This window comes from Jaculus jaculus, chromosome X (genome assembly GCF_020740685.1).
Source record: "Jaculus jaculus isolate mJacJac1 chromosome X, mJacJac1.mat.Y.cur, whole genome shotgun sequence".
Taxonomy (NCBI): Eukaryota; Metazoa; Chordata; class Mammalia; order Rodentia; family Dipodidae; genus Jaculus; species Jaculus jaculus.
The window spans coordinates 39,333,999-39,351,525 of record NC_059125.1 but is presented as its reverse complement, the minus strand read 5'-3'; the positions used below and the strand labels follow the sequence as shown (position 1 = coordinate 39,351,525).

Here is a 17,527-nt window from a genome sequence, read left to right as displayed (position 1 = left end):
GGCCTTGGCTCCCTATACCACTTCCCAACTCAAGGTGTCTCAAAGTAGTCCAGCTATCTTCATGTCAAAAATCATATGGGAAGGTTGTTAAAATGTAGATTCTCAGAAACCATCTGAAACTTAACAGGAAAATTATAATTTCTGAGTGTTGGTTCAAGAATTTTACATTTTAAGAAGCTCACCAATATAACTCCAAATATAAGGTTTAGAACCTCTGGCACTAATCTCCCTACCTTTCATCACTACCCCAATCCAAATTACTCTGCATCTGTTCACACAAAGTTCACACTGGATTATACCTCTGCTTAAGGACAAGTACTTATATCACATATGTTGCATGCATTTTAGAATATGAAGTGGATACTGAACATCAGAAACCCCTTTTAATTGATGAATCAATAGTACAGAAATATGTTTGCCTATGTAGGCCACAGTGTAGACAGACAAGTAGTACAACTAAGTGGTCTTAATTTTTAAAATTTTCTGGAAAGTGTTTACATAGCAAGTCTGGGTGATACTATTTGAAAGGTCTGCTTGTAAGATTTGTTCTTTGTAGTATCTGGTTACTTCATTTTAGGGTGTTTTCACTGTTCACAGGACTGATAAGAGTAGCTCTCTGTGCCTAAAGTGTTTTTTTTTTTTTTTTTTTTTTTTTTTTTTTAAATTAAGCAATCTGGCTTGAGGTTAATGCCTGCTTTCTATCAGAGTGCCTAGAATTTGGGTACATTTGAGGTAGTATGCATCAATGTGATCAGTCTCCAATATAAACTCTGGGGGTCTGGGTCACTAATGAACTTCTACCATGTTGATATTTCATAAACATTGTTTCAAGTTATTACTCGGGAATTAAGCATTTCTTGTGTGACTCCACTAGGAGAACACTTAGAGATTTGGTTTTCTCAGGTTAAATGTAGAGCTTGTCTATCTAAAGACTACAGGGGATTTGCATGGAGAGCAGGCAATTTATGTACTCATCCCTAGCTTTCAATCGTGGCTGACTATTTGTCTCTTGCTTTTTGGATCATTCCCATTCCTCTAATTGTTGGACTTTTGCCTTCATTCTGGCTATCAATCTATACTGCCTAACTCTTTCTTGGATTCTCAGTGGTACCTTCAACTGTATACTTTCCCAGTCATTAGTTCACACATGACATATTCATTCCAATTCATCTAATGCTATCTGAAGGGTCTCCACTGAAACTCATCTCCTGGATATATCTCAGGTTTTCTCCTTTAACTTGCTTTTACTACTTGATTTTAAATAAAGTATCCTTTACTTTTGTAGAATTTGAGTTACTAGGCAAATAGAACCTCAATTAGTGTCAGCATATTTGAAAGAAAAACTAAGTTATGTTCATTTATTCTTTCCTTAGAACCCAGCAGGTAATCACACCACTTATTAATATTCCCATTGCCCTATATGACATAACACACTATCTTTCAACATGAAAGTTTTTTGCCACAATAATACATTTTAATAGTAGCTTAAAAATACATAACAGATTATATTTAAACCAGTACTAGAAAAGTAAATTAAGAATCTACTTAAGGCACTTCAGATAAAAGCTAATTTTAAGTTTTCCACAAAAGCAACATTATTTTAAGCATAAGAAACTGCTTTCCACATATTTTAGCCATAATTTTTAATTTACTTGAGTGAGTGAGTGAGTATGGACACACCAGGGCTTCTTGCCACTGTACATTGTGCACCACATTGTGCATCTGGCTTTATGTGGGTACAGGGGAACTAAACCAGGGCTGAGAGGCTTTGCAAACAAGTGCTTTTAACCTGTGCACCATCTCTCCAGCCCCACAATGAGCAAAACAAAACGAGTGTTGTTCTTAAATGGAGACAAAACAACAACAAAAACTGACCACTGCAAATTATCTGGAGCTATACAGATTGCATGGCAGTAGTAGTGCCCTGGTCAATCTTACAGATCAAGGCATCTTCATACATACAAGTCTCATAAGAATAATAGCATATACTCATTTGGCCTGAGACAAGTACAAGAATAGCAATATTGTTTACAATTATGGAAGTTGTCATTAAAAAAGAAGTGGTAAGCCAGGCATGGTGGTGCATGCCTTTAATCCCAGCACTTGGGAAGCAGAGGTAGGAGGATCGTCATGAGTTCGAGACCACCTTGAGACTACTAGTGAATTCCAGGTCAGCTTGGACTACAGTGAAACTCTACCTCAAAAAAAAATTATTCTGATACAATTTCCTTACACAGACCTCTATTATATGACTTCTGTACTACATGGGAAGGTTGTTCAATAACTAATAGCAAGAAGCAGTCACAGTATCCACAGTATGATTTATTTGTTTCACAATTATAATTCTCACATTTAATTTTATTTTTGTGTTGCTGGGGATTGGCCCCAGGACCTCATGTATACTAGCCAAGTGCTTTACTATTAAGCCATACCCTCAGCTCCATGAATTTATAACAGTGGCATTTCATCAACATGAAAGTTTTAAAGATGGGCTATTGAAATCTTCTCAGCAAAACATATAAGGTGAATTATTTAGTATATATGAGGCTGGTTGCCATAAAAAGCAGATAGTATCAGTAAGTAGTTATTTTATGACATATAATTGTTTAGGGGAAAAATATTGAGTCTTCTTGATTGAGAGCAAACATTTAACAAAGACCTTTGCTCAGGATTCACCAGCTGCACATGTTACAGTGGCAAGATCATTGCATGTTTAAACTTTTCAGTATAACATAGTGAGAGGATCAGAGCCTTTTGCCTATTCTTCTTTCATTTAGGTGAGATTGAGATACTAGTAACTGCTGATAGAATATTGGTGCAAGTGACTGAGCCACTCACTTCTGCACTAAGATGCCTTGAAGCAAGTATAGCACCTCAATGTTCTTGTTTCCTTGGTCCTGGATGGAGATTTATATTCAGGGTGACCTTGAAGGCCACATATTGATAATGGTAGAGCCATTAACTGTCAGAGTTTCTAAAAGACCACAGAATAACTATATTATATTAATACTTTGAGATTGAAGAATTTGTAGTATAACAGCCAATGTATTTCAAATTTGGTTGTTTCACTGCTGTATGTCCAACTATTTAGGTTGTTATGAGAATTAAAAAAGTTATAACTTTACCTAGGACATAAGTATTAACTATTGACATTATTGATACTAATGAATTATAAGTCATTGAACATATCAATTTCGCTGAACTTCTACTTCCCTTGACTATTACATATAAAAGCCATGTTTGACAATTTCTGAATTTTCCTAAGTTTGAAATTTTATTATCTGAAGCCTTTCAAAATTTCTAAGAATAGCAATCTTAATCCATAATGTGGCTAGAGAATGAAGGAGTAGAATTGCAAACATCATGGACAGAGGTGGCGGGGCGGTGGAGAAAAAGAACTACAAACTATTGAGAGGAATAGCCATTATTTAAGAAGAAACATGTTATTTTTTGAAATGATTCCATCTGATTTTGAAATAAGTTTTAGAGATAATAAAAAATTTACAAACCGAGCAGTATCTGTGAGACTTTCATTCACACCCAAATGAATGTCTTGTGTGGTAAGAAAACAAGGGTGTCCTCCAAGAAGAGCAAAACCTACAATAAAAGCAAAAGAAAAAAAAAAAAAAACTTTTCGAAAAGAGAAATAGAGTGTAAAATCTCAACTCAAAAGTCACCACTTTAAAGTTCTCCAACCTCTCTCACAGGAATGCCTCAAGCAAAGCAAAATGGTGACAAGGGAAGTAGGTGAAATTTTGTAAACACAGATTTAACTTTCCTTCATATATATGCCAACATTGTTACTGTTTTTTTATTTGAATATGAGTACATTTCAAATTATGAAGTTTTACCCTTATGCTTAATTCAAATAATTTTTACACATGCACAAGCATTTTTGAACTGTGAATAAAGTTTCCTAGAAGAAAGCACCAGTTAAGCTGCTTTTTTTTTCCGATAAAACTTTAAAAAAATTCCTAGAACTTTAACATTTAAATATCATTGTTACTGTTTTTTTTTTTTTCAAGTGTTCATAATAAGGCAATTTTGCTCCCTTTTGGGACCTAAGCCTAGTTTTTAGTATTTAAAATGCAAAAAGATGTATATCAGGATAACGAAGAAAGAAACTGGAGTTATATGGGATATTATGAATTTCTGTGGGAAACTACTCAGCAATAAAATATAACAAACTTTCAGAAATACTACCCCGAATTCAAGTAGGTAGACACTAACCAGTAAACATTTAGTTTTGGTCAAAACTAACTAAGAGTGGAAGAAATTAAGAGAGCTTTTGTGTGACAAGACATTGACTGGAAAGTAGTGCTGGGTAGTTTGCTGGGATAATTAAAAAAATTTATATCTTGGGCTGGAGATATGGCTTAGTAGTTAAAGCACTTGCTTGCAAAGCCTAAGAATACCTGTTTGAATCTCCAGGTCCCAAGTACCCAGATGCATAGTGATGCAAGTATGCCATATCATACATGTTATCAAGGGGGCGCACACATCTAGAGTTTATATACAGTGTCTGAAAGGCCCTAGTACACCCATTCTCTCTCTCTCTCTCCCTCTTTGTCTATGTATCAGAAATAAAAATAATTAAAATAATTTTTAAAAAGTTTTATAGCTTTAAAAGGCTTGTAGATTACAGGGGTGTATGAGTTTATTAATATTAAAATGGACACATGTGCATTTTTCTGTACATAAATTGTACAGGTTTTAGAAAATGTTTCAAATGAAAAACCATTGAGATGGTTAGTAAGAGTTAAAGGATCACTCTATTATTTTATTTATCTTCCAAGGAAGATTGAGCTGAGTGCCGCTGGTACTTGGCCCTTGCAGCTTTTGACTGTCCTTACATGGTGAGAACACTGCAGACACTTGAGCAGAGAAGCATGGCTTCCGCCATGTTCTCATAGCACATTCCATTATGCTGAAGAGGATAAGACACACAGGGGTCTGCTCCAAGGCACAGTTAAACTCTGTGAGCACAAACAGAGTTCTTTTGGTACATACTCTTAGACAAAGTTATGGGAGATGGTAACAGTCAGCCAAAACTTTTCTACCTCATCTGAGAGACTCAATGGGTAGATTTTCTCTAGTATATAATTAAAGGCAAATAAGAATAATGTCAAGATAGAGATTTGTCTGTGGTACTTTGCAAATATTATTCTGCCCTCCATATTGAAATGTACCTAATTTCTCTTTGGGGACATATATAACTGGTATAATTTGCTAATCCCATCTGTTTAAGGGATTCCCTCTATAAGGGGGAAATCGTTAATTGTATGGAGAATGGAGTGAGGAACATTAGACCCACAAATGGGAATTTGACTCAAGGTTTCATGAAATTATCCACTAATGGTTTAGTGCAATTTGTATAATGGTATTTCAGTATGGACTGAGAGTAAATGATATTAGGAAATCATTATTTTGTTAATTATATTGCAGCTATATAGGAAAATATACTGTACTTTTTGAAAATGCAAACTAATGAATTTGGGGATGAATTATCATATATAACTTAATTTCTAATTATTTTAGCAACAAAAAGAAAAAGAGAAATTAAACAAGACAATATAGTCACAAGTGTTAGATTAATATGAGCATTACTGCAGTGTTCTTTATGTTAATATTTCTATTTTGTATGTATTTTAAAACTTCCACAATAAAAAACAAAAAGCCACAGAAATAGCCTTTGTTTCTATTATTGCGTGTGTTCCTTTACCAGAAGCTACCATGGTCTAAATCATGCACTGATTAGTCACAAAGCATTATCCTGAGCTGGCCCTTTAAAAACATTCTTCCACTGAGTCCTTCTGAGAAGGAACTCAGAAGATATTGTTGTAAGAATTTTATAGACAGAGGCTCTGAGGATCCAAAAGTCTAAAAATGAGTTACCACTAATACCAATATCACATTAAGGTTCTGAATTGTATTGCTTTCTTAAACTAAAGCCCAGTTGCTTTCCTAGGCATTGAGAGAAGCATTATAAATAAAACACAACTCCCTGCCTTCCTGTAACTTATATTTTAATGAGGAGGTACTGATAATAAAGTATATGAATAAATTAAATACGTATTAAATACTGGTAAGTGCTATAAAATAGAGCAATATGGGGGCAGGAAGTGTCGAGGACAATTCTCATTTTAGTACCATGATTAAGAAAGCCAAACTGTGTGGCATTTGCCTGCAGATGGAGGAATGTGTGAGAGTGGGCCATGGAAAACATGGGACACTGGGAAGAGAAGTGCAAAGATTCTGTATAAGGGACATAATTGGAACTTTCAAGGGAAAGCAGGAAGGTTGGTGTGTGGAAGATACAGTGTAAGGAGTAAAGTAGTTGAACGTGAGGGAGGAAAAAAGCAGAGAGAGGTGGGAGGCAACAACGTTTACTTGTGTTTGAGGAAAATATAAATTAATTGGAACTCAGAGCAGAGAAGTAATATAATTAGATATGTTTTAATGAGACATAAGTAGTGGAGCAGAACCAAAGAGACTAGTTAGGAGACATATGTGAACTAGATGAGAATTGATCACTTGGACCACGTCATAATAGCAGCCATGTCCATGTACTCTACTTTCTTTCCTATTAAGCACAGATGAACTTTCCATGCCTGATGTTTCCATGCCTCTTCCCCCCATTTTGTATGCTTTCCATGACCCACTCACCCATGTGCTCCAGATCTTCTTTCAAATGCCCAATAATATGTATCATTTTTGCCCAGGCCCCCACTCATGCACCAGAAGGCAATCTTTGTCCTGATCATGGACACAATATTAATAATTCTTCACTTTCTCCAAGATACAACTACATAAATTGTATCTTCAATGGACTACACTCAATTTTTCACTCACTAATAACAAACACAAGTTCACGTTTTCTATTGTTCCTACTTCCTCTGTCAAGTATAACTTTAAGTTTTTACTTTCCCTTGCAGCAAAACTATTTAACTCTGTTCTCTGTTGGTCTCTCTGCTCTCTTCTCCTCTCTCTCCTTAGCCTTTTTTTTCTCTCTCTCCCTCTCTCTATCCACCTCTTCTCATTTCCACCAAACCTGGCCCAATAAGGATTTGCAAGCCACCCTTACATGAAAACACTCCTCTTCTTAGTTTTTTTTCTTTCTTTTTTTTTTTCACTTCGTAGTCTAGTGTGACTTGACAAAATGGAGCACCAATTTCTTGTAATAAACTTTCTTCACACGAGGAATAGAATAATAAACCTTCTTGCTTTTATATCTACATTGGCAATTGTTCCTTCTCAGTCTCGATTTCTGACCCCTTGTATTTTCTTGACTTCTGAATATTGCTGCATTCCAAGGAAAGTTATTAATCCTCTTCTCTTAACTCATTCCCTTTACCATATATCACATCCGTACTATCTCTATGCTGATGACGCTCAACATCTGTAAGCCAGACCTCTCTCCAAAACTAGCCTCATATCCAACTGCTTTTTCTTTTTTTAAAAAAAAGAAATATTCATTCATTTGAAATAGATAGAAAAAGAGGGGGAGAGAGAGAGAGAAAATGGGTGTTCCCAGGCCTCTAGCCACTGCAAACTCCAGACTCATGTGCCAACATGTGCATCTGGCTTATGTGGGTACTAGGCAATCGAACCTGGGACCTTAGGTTTCACAGGCAAGTGTCTTAACCACTAAGCCATCTCTACAGCCCCCAAATGCCTTTTGTATGTCTTTGTATGTCTAATAGCCATTTCAAAGTGAATACATGTCAAAGAGAACTCCTGATCTTTCCCTTGCAACCTGCCCTACAGGCAGCTTTCATTATTGCTCAGACAGAAAACTTAAAGTGATTTTAAACATCTATCTTTTGACAAATAAATTTCATCTTGCTGGCTCTCTTTTAAACATATAACTAGAGCTGGACATGGTGGCACACACCTTTAATCCCAGCACTCAGGAGGCAGAGGTAGGAGGATAGCCATGAGTTCAAGGCCACCCTAAGACTACAGAATAAATTCCAAGTCAGCTCTGAGCTAGAACGAGACCCTACCTCAGAAAACCAATGTGTGTGTGTGTGTGTGTGTGTGTGTGTGTGTGTGTGTGTGTGTGTATCCCCTACCCTTTCATTGCTATCACTCATTTCTGGACCTCTCTCCTCCCAGATTTCACTAACAAAGTTCACTGCTTCTATCTTGTTTCCTCATCCTTACTTCCACAGTCTATTTTCTACAGAATAGTCAGAGCCATTTTTTAAAATGTAACTTAGATTGTGTCCCTCCATTTTTTTTTCAAAATTTTTAGTGAGACTTCATTTCATTCAGAGTAAAAGCAAAAATCTAATGATGTTATAAACATTTCTGCCTCTGACAAAGTCACAATCTTCTTCTTGCTGAGAGCATACTTCTTCCAGCATAATTTACCTATTGTTTGTGTTTCTGTATCTAGTAAAAGATAAGGGTATTAAGACATGAATTTTTCTCTGCTTTGCTTACAGATGTATTGGAAAATAGTTAGTGCTAAGGAAATAATAATTAAATAGGAGGAAGGGAAGGAGGGAGGAAAGGAAGGAGAAATGGATGGAAGGAAAAAAAGAAGGCATTGACTCTGGAGAGAAGACCCATTTTCTACACTGAAAAACTCTCCTTCTGTTGACTGAAAGAACAAAAAGATCTATTATCTGTGACATAAACTGCTGAAGTTGAACGATGCTTGCAATTAATAATCACATTTGAACACTGTTTTACCTATACACCTTTATCTATCCACATTCACCAAGTAAATCTTTGCTGTACACCTCCCACATGTCTATTACTGCTGTGAGAACTGCTTAGGGTTGACAGTATGGAGGAATATTGCAAAAAAAAAAAAAAAGTAAGGTATCTTGGTAGGTCTGACCTAAGTCATGTTCATTACCTGAGTAGAATTTACTTTGTTGCACCAATTCATTGTGCTATGAAGAAGATTCTCCCTGAGCCTGGACTCAGGAGGTGGAGGTAGTAAGAGGGGACATTAAAATAGAAATCAAGAATTTCACAGCTAAAAGAAAAAGGTAAACTATAGGAAAATTGCCTCTAAGAAAGAATTTCTATTTTATCACTGACCAAAATGAAATTTAGACTCTAATCTATAGGCACAAGTAAAACACTCAGTAATTTATCACTCCACATTGTTGAAAGGGCTTCAATGAGTGTCAGAGTTCTTGAAAACAACAAACATGGCTGAGGAGGAGGAAACATAAGGGTGAGTCTCCACTCTTTTTCTACCTTTTCTCCAGAAATATCTTATTTTACCCATTTCACTTGCCTATGCTTTCACACCAGATGTTTTTGAGCAATGGGTTCATTTCCCAATTTATGTTTGGAAAAATAAATCTTACTTTGCTCTTTCCTTTTCCTCATAGATTTCTTCAGACTTTGAAAGGAATGGTAAAATATATAATTCATTCATTATAAACATGAGGGAATCTAAGGGCTCTTGCTAGTTGAAGCAAAGCACCCATTAACCTTTCTGTTCATAGAATCAAAATTTCTGTAGAATAGAATAAAAATTTTTGTATTAGTGTCTTTGTAAAGATGATGAATTTGGAACAACTGCTGAGGCCCCAACTTCTATGTCACCTTGAAAGTGAAATACTACTGTTAAATAATAAAAAGAACCCATCACTTACAATGCCCTGTGCATTTTTCTATCAGCTTCTGCACTTACTGATATTAATAAACGTATCTGACAAACAGCTCAATTAATTTGCAATAAAGGAATATATTCAACAGCAGATGCACAGGAAAATTTCCTGGCTTTTCAGAGAGGCATACACAGAGTGAATGAGCCACAACTACATACAAAGACTTAATATGGAGCAAAAGAAGTCAGACACAAAAGAACATACACTGAATGATTCCTTTCATACAACTGTTGAAAACAGGCACAACTAATCTGAGCATTAAAAGCCTGGATAATGATTACCCTTGGATTAGAGGTGTAGCAACTGCAAGGAAATACAAGGTTAGAAAGGAGCGCTTCTGTGAGTGCTACTAACATTCTTTTTCATCTGAGTGTTAATAACAAGGATGTGTTCACTATAAGAATGCATTGAACTAGTAGGCACTGCTTAATTTGTGCATTTTCCTGTATGTTTGCTGTACTTTAATAAACATTTTACAGAAACAATTAATGTGGTCAGAGAATTATATTCTGTTTCCTGAGATAAGGAAAATATTGTTGAATCTTTGAATCTGAATTTCAAGTGTAGGATGGAGTCCTTCCAGAGTGTTCTATGATGATCACCCACCTCAGGGGGTGGTACAAATCTAGGCATGTAAAAGATGGTTAATTGCATCTCATTCACATTCTAAACACCAAGGAAACAGGCTGTATACTTGAAAAATTATAGCATATAATATAAAATATACCATATAATCTGTATATCTGGGGATACAGCTCTGTGATAAAGTGCTTGCCTAACACACTTAAGACCCTGGCATCCATCCCCTGCACTGAAGAAAAAAAGATGTATATATACACAATGGAAATGCTTTGTCATGGTTTGGGTTGAGGTTTATCATTTTTGTTAGTATTATGTCAGCTTTTCTAACTGATTCTCCTGCTGCTGAAGTTGAAAGCATTTCGAATTCAAATACATACAAAGGTACTTACAGAGACTGATGACAAATATTCTGCAAACCATACATTTTAGGGGCCAAATATCCATTTCCTTATGCCTTTTTTGTTGGGATTTGCAACTTTGTGCACTTCTATAATAATGATCATTTAATAAAATGCTTATTGCCATTTGTGGAAACAATCTTACTAGAATAAAACATGACCATTGTTTTTCTTAACTAAACTAGAAAAAAATTAAAATACAGTTAATAGTAATATCCAGTCTTGTGTCTGTCATTTACTATCAGTGTCAATGGGACATTTCCTGAACATAGTTCAACATGCTTTCATTTATGGACTTTTCCTCCCAGCCTTGTCATGAGGATTTCACAGTACTTGGAACAGGGTCTGCACCCCAAAACCAAGTAGTAACTTTTCTATTTTTGTTACTGACAGCTTATTGTGAAAGATGAAACTGATCAATTATTCAGGGGTATTTTTATATCAAGCAAAACATTTGGATGGAGGAAAATGGTAGAATACTAACAATTAAGAAAAAAAATCATTTAAAAACTTTAAATTAAGAAATTTCTACTTAGTATTTGTTTTGGTGGCTTCAGGAAGACTATTTCTTTCCAGGTGTGGTGATGCACACCTTTAATCACAGCACTCAGGAGGCATAGGTAAGTGGATCACTGTGAGTTCTAGGTTAGCCTGAGACTACATCGTAAATTCCAGGTCAGTCTGGGCTAGAGTGAGACCATACCTCATAAAAAATTCTATTTATCTTATGTACTAATGATAAATTTTAAAAAACATAAAATATAATAAAATTCTGTCCAACTTATGCAAGACCAGTGTTAGAAGGAAACAGAAGTTGAGTATTACTGCTCCACTCATTTCCTCCAAATATCAATGAGATATCAAATTGATCTCTTACAGGAGCTAGATTTAATGAGCAAAATGTAGTAATCTGGTCTCTTCCTAGAATTTTTTTTAAATTTATTAATTTATTTTTTATTAATCAGCTTTGTACTCAGTGAATACAGTCAAGTTGGTACCATTGTTAGCCTCATCCATGTCCTACCCCTTCCCCCGGCCCCTCCTTATTGAGGTATATGGGTTATGCGGAGATACATTCGATATTTCCCTTTTTCCTTCTCTCAAAAGGCAATGAAACAATACATTAATAAGAAGAATAGACTGGAAATCTTAATGTTGACATTGTTTGTATTTAGTAAACTTAGCAAATGATTTACTTTTCTTGAACTTCATTTTTTTAAATTTTTTTTATTTATTTATTTGAGAGCGACAGACACAGAGAGAAAGACAGATAGAGGGAGAGAGAGAGAATGGGCATGCCAGGGCTTCCAGCCTCTGCAAACAAACTCCAGACGCGTGTGCCCCCTTGTGCATCTGGCTAACGTGGGACCTGGAGAACTGAGCCTCGAACCGGGGTCCTTAGGCTTCACAGGCAAGCGCTTAACCACTAAGCCATCTCTCCAGCCCTTGAACTTCATTTTGATTAAACATTTGATAAACCTCATTATTGATTATTACAAGAAAAAAAAACATATGTGGTACAGTAGTAATACACTTTTAAGCCCTGAAAACCTCTGATAATTATAAGGTAGGATAATACATGTAAAGAATCCTACAATATGTTTTTGTTTTTGTTTTTGGCACTTTCTCCTTGGCTTTGTCTGGGAAGTTATACTATGGATCCTAAGGAGGTCTGATAGAGGATAAATGCAGAGATGAAGAAAAGAGGTGATTCGTGGCTTATAAGTTTCAAAACAGATTTTTGAAAACTCATTACAGAGATAATCCTTTAGAAAAATGAGAAAATGTGAGCTTTGATTGTCTGGGATACTAGGCACTAACAGTATATTTGGAAGTCAGAGTAATTTCACTTTCTGCTAGCCTTTCCTCACCTGGTTTCCAATACTGGGACAAAGAGAGCATGAAGGAAGAGGCAATGAAATTGAAATAGATGGGTCTCTGACACACCCAGACCAATTTCTAAAGGGTAGGTAAAATGACAAAACCCTCATGTGAACTTGAGAAATTCCAGAACTAAGTCTACCTCTTCCCTGCTTGTACAATAGTCTTCTAGAACTCCATGGCTCTCCATTGCAAAAAGGAACAATTTGGTAGAGACTTTTGCTTTGCAGTACATGTGTACTAAGGGAGGTGTGGGGAGCTATCAAGAGTTTGAAGGTATAAACTAAGTGAATCTTATTCAGGCCATGTGATCTGAGCAAAATAAAAACTATAGCAAATTGAAAATCCAACATAAAAACAGAAAATTCAGCAAATTCTCTCATGGAAGGGAATTCATGCCTGGTATTGAAAAGCTAATCAAAAGCCTATGGCTGGGAAGGTGATAATCCCTGGGGGGAGCTACAATAGTTGCTTGACTATATAGATGTATTATGCTCACCAAGTTCCCTCTAAATACTTATGCTTTTGTCCACATACTAGCACTGCTCTCACTTGTGGTTAGAGAATTTTCTCTTTTCTGATGGCAGTGACTACTGGGGAGAGGGGCTCAAAACTCCTCAAAGTGTTGAGAAGTAACAGTTGATAGTTCTGTACCAAATGAGACATCTCTATCATACCCTAAAAGGTTCATGGTTCATGGACTACTGGGGTAGAAAGAATAAAAGAGCAAAAGGATAAGGAGGAGTGCTTTGGAATTCTGTCTTTCAGATAAAAATAGGCTGATGCATTCATGACATAATAATAGGTGTTTCTTATACAAGACCTGTATATTATTGGGCCCAGTAACAGGTTGTTGTGGATGAGAGCAAAAAGTAACATTAAAGTAGGAGAGCATATAGTAGGAAAAAAGGAGGAGTTCAGTGGGAGAAGGAGAGAGAAAAAGGATGGTGGTATAAGGGGATTATGTAATTTTTAAAAACAGCTTTTATGGGCTGGAGGGATGGCTTAGTGGTTAAGGCATTTACCTGCAAAGCCAAAGAACCCTGGTTCAATTTCCCAGGACTCATGTTAGCCAGATGCACAAAGGGGCGCACTATCTGTAGTTTGTTTGCAGTGGCTGGAGGCCCTGGCCTGCCCATTCCCCCCTCCCTCCCTCTTTCTCTGTCAAATTAAAATAAATTAAAAATAGCTTTGATGATAATTACAAAAATAATTTTTGAAAGTGTCAAAGGATGGGGAGAAGTTCTTTGGAACACTATCTACCAGATACAATGTGAGCATTACATTCATGGCCTCACACTCACTGCTGTTACCTGCAGAAGAACTGCTAACATTAACCTGTTGTCATGGATGATGGAGGACCTAATTAAGATATCAAAATAGAAGAGTGAATATTTGGAAAGAAGAGGGGGTCCAGGGGAGGGGGTGGTACAGAGAGTTCAGAGAGGTTTATGGGAGGTGATTACGGAATTTTAATGAATTTTTTAATAATCTAAAAAATGATGGGCTGGACAAATGGCTCAGAATTTAAGGCACTTACTGTCAAAGGCAAAGGATCCAGGTTTGATTCTCCAGTAACCACGTAAAGCCAGATGCTCAAGGTTGGCACATATGTCTGAAGTAAGTTTGCAATAATTAGGGACCATGGCACCTGTTTTCTCTCTCTCTCTTAATAAATAAATAAAATAACTTTTAAAAAAATGAAAAGACAAAAATAAATAAACAATGAAGTTTCATCAAACTCCAGAGTAAACCTTTGATGATGATGCTGATATTCCAATGACCAAGGACAAGATCGTCAAATGACTCACTATCAGCTAAACATTCATATAGCCTCCAGGATTTATCAATGACTGTTGAGAAAGCAAGCAGAGATCTGATATTGATCAATTAAACCCTACAAAATTGAAGACTGTCTAATGTGGGAGGTATTTCCTACCACAGAACTGGTGCAGAAGGAAAAAGTTCAAATTATAAAAATAGTCATGGGTTGGAGAGATGGATTAGTGGTTAAGGTGTTTGTAAAGCCAAAGAACCTAGGTTCAATTCCCCAGAACCCATGTAAGCCAAATGTAGAAGGGGTACATGCATCTGGAGTTTCATTAGAGTGGCTAGAGGCCTTGGCATGCCCATTCTCTCTCTGTGTTTTCCCTTCTCTTCTCTTCCCTTCCCTTCCCTTCCCTTCCCTTCCCTTCCCTTCCCTTCCCTTCCCTTCCCTTCCCTTCCCTTCCCTTCCCTTCCCTTCCCTTCCCTTCCCTTCCCTTCCCTTCCCTTCCCTTCCCTTCCCTTCCCTTCCCTTCCCTTCCCTTCCCTTCCCTTCCCTTCCCTTCCCTTCCCTTCCCTTCCCTTCCCTTCCCTTCCCTTCCCTTCCCTTCCCTTCCCTTCCCTTCCCTTCCCTTCCCTTCCCTTCCCTTCCCTTCCCTTCCCTTCCCTTCCCTTCCCTTCCCTTCCCTTCCCTTCCCTTCCCTTCCCTTCCCTTCCCTTCCCTTCCCTTCCCTTCCCTTCCCTTCCCTTCCCTTCCCTTCCCTTCCCTTCCCTTCCCTTCCCTTCCCTTCCCTTCCCTTCCCTTCCCTTCCCTTCCCTTCCCTTCCTTTTCTTTTCTTTTCTTTTCTTTTCTTTTCTTTTCTTTTCTTTTCTTTTCTTTTCTTTTCTTTTCTTCTCTCTCTGTCTCCTTGCAAATAACTAAATAAATTAAATATATTCATATTTCTTACATGAGTTGAAACCATACATATTGTGTCTACCTACATTTTATCTTGAACCTGAAGTGTTTTGTTGCACTTCTACTCATGTCTCCATGGAGTTCCTACAGATGAAGCTGCTATTTCTGCTTTTGAAATTCTAGGAAGAAAAAGCTTGTAGAATTGAAAATAACATTTACAGGTTTTCATTGCTGCTCGCATGAAAATGTGTGGTTGTTGAAGACAGACAAAGCTCACCACCGCCTTGCACCTCCCAATTCCTCACCCCAGGCCTCCTCTTCAACATGAGTACAAATTAGTCAGTGACTCACCTGTTTCTGTGGATAGTCTTGTTCGAGTACTTCTCTTCTCAAAAATCATGCCTAAGGACTTTCCTTGCAATAAAGGCAAATACTGAAAATCAAGGATAAAAATGCAATTAAAATGCAAGTTAAATTGTATATCCAAGACCCAGAATTACATTTCAAAATATACTCTTTACACTAATAAAAATAACAAAAAAAGCACAGCTTTTGAGCCTTTACAATGTTGCTAAAATGAATTTAAAACTATTTTCATTTTCAATTCACACAGCTTATTGACATGAAAGTTGGAAAAATACATTTTTTTGAGACAGGATTTCATAGCCCAAGCTGGCCTTGAACTTGCGTGGTAGTAGAGACTGGCCTTGAACTCCTGATCTTTTTACCTCCGCCTCCAAAGATATGTGTCACCATGTCTGGTATAAGGTAATATTATTTAGTTTTAGTTCAACATGGGGACTTAATCCAAAGCATACTTCACACTTGAGCCATTCATTGTGTTAGTTAATCCCATTCAACATTCAATGATCTTGAAGATGTGTGATTCACAGAGGCTTTCAGTTAAGAGCATATTACTCTGTCACTACATGGGGCACTACTAAAACTTCCATGTAGACCAGTGGCTAAGTCTTTCTGTTTCAACTTCATGTTCATCATCCATCCTCATGGGAGAAAACACAAAACATTTGTTTCTGGAAGGAGAGTTCTGGCTTTCCTGCCAGGTAACCTATGAAGATACAGTGAGTGAAGAGCAAGTGCCCGAGACCTAAACAAACCTATTTTCCTCTCAGATCAGGAGTTCTGAAACAACATCAACTCATAATATATGGGGTTTCTGTTGTCCTCGGTTTGTTCTTTGGTGAATGATGAGCTAGCTAAGTAGATAAGAAAATCAGAGCCTTGGGCTGGAGAGATGGCTTAGTGGTTAAGCGCTCGCCTGTGAAGCCTAAGGACCCCGGTTCGAGGCTCGGGTCCCCAGGCCCCACGTTAGCCAGATGCACAAGGGGGCACACGTGTCTGGAGTTCGTTTGCAGCGGCTGGAAGCCCTGGCGCGCCCATTCTCTCTCTATCCCTCTATCTGTCTTTCTCTCTGTGTCTGTCGCTCTCAAATAAAAAAATAAAAAATGAACAAAAAATATTAAAAAAAAAAGAAAATCAGAGCCTTGTCAAATCCCCTTTAACCTGAAATCAACTCTAAGAATTTTACTTGAATAAACTAGGATCACAAAAATATTTTAACAATTAGCAGTCTAAACATAAGGTACTGTATTAGTTAAGCATTTTCAAATATAAATTGTTCAAAATGAAGAGAAATGCTTATAGCTAAACACCATATCCCATTTTCTCCCTCACTTGGCTAGCATTTAATTGTTCCTTTACTAAGTGAAGTGTTTGTTTAAAACATAATCTCATAATTGTAATTTTTTCATTATTTTAATAATTGCATAAAACCTGATATACATACAGAACAGATATATTAATGCTAGAAAATAATATACCATCCATTTTAACTTGATAGAATACACACAGAAAAATATGCATTAAAACCAAATCTTTCTAGACAAATGATTTCACTGGTTCAAATTCAGTTAATAATGAATTTCAGTATTCCAATGAAAGGAGTGCAGTGAATTGTCATAGAATAGCTGATTTTTATGATATTTTAAATATCCCTCTTCACACAGTGATAATCAATTACCTCAAGTGTGAGGTTTCATTACTTAGCTACTGCTTAGGAATTTTAATGCATTTTCTTTTCCCTCTTTCTTGGGGAAAGCTGCCTCTGAAAAGGCTGATTGTTACTAATGGAAGGTAAGAAGAAAATGTTGTATACTTCTCCTTTCTGTTTTATCCTGAATTTAAGATCTGCAGATAGCCAGAGCATATACTTAATTTCTTCTCCTGTAAAGTCCTTTAGAGTCAGAAGATCACGTCCCTTAAGCTGTACTTTGTTCTGTAATGGCTTCCCACACCTACAAAAGAAGAAACAAGAAAAGGAGTAAAAATATGTATTTAATAAAAAA

At 36.7% G+C, this 17,527-nt stretch overlaps 1 protein-coding gene across 1 annotated transcript in view; it reads right to left on the bottom strand.

The window, feature by feature from the left end:
- The window catches only part of Otc (ornithine transcarbamylase), a 75,879-nt gene that overhangs the window by 46,647 nt on the left and 11,705 nt on the right, over positions 1–17,527 (bottom strand). Inside the window, exons 2-4 of the mRNA XM_004665738.2 lie at positions 17,338–17,476; positions 15,513–15,594; positions 3,510–3,597 (exon numbers count right to left, since the gene is read on the bottom strand). Of these exons, the coding sequence (XP_004665795.1) occupies positions 3,510–3,597; positions 15,513–15,594; positions 17,338–17,476 (309 nt within the window). The remainder of the gene's footprint in view (positions 1–3,509; positions 3,598–15,512; positions 15,595–17,337; positions 17,477–17,527) is intronic.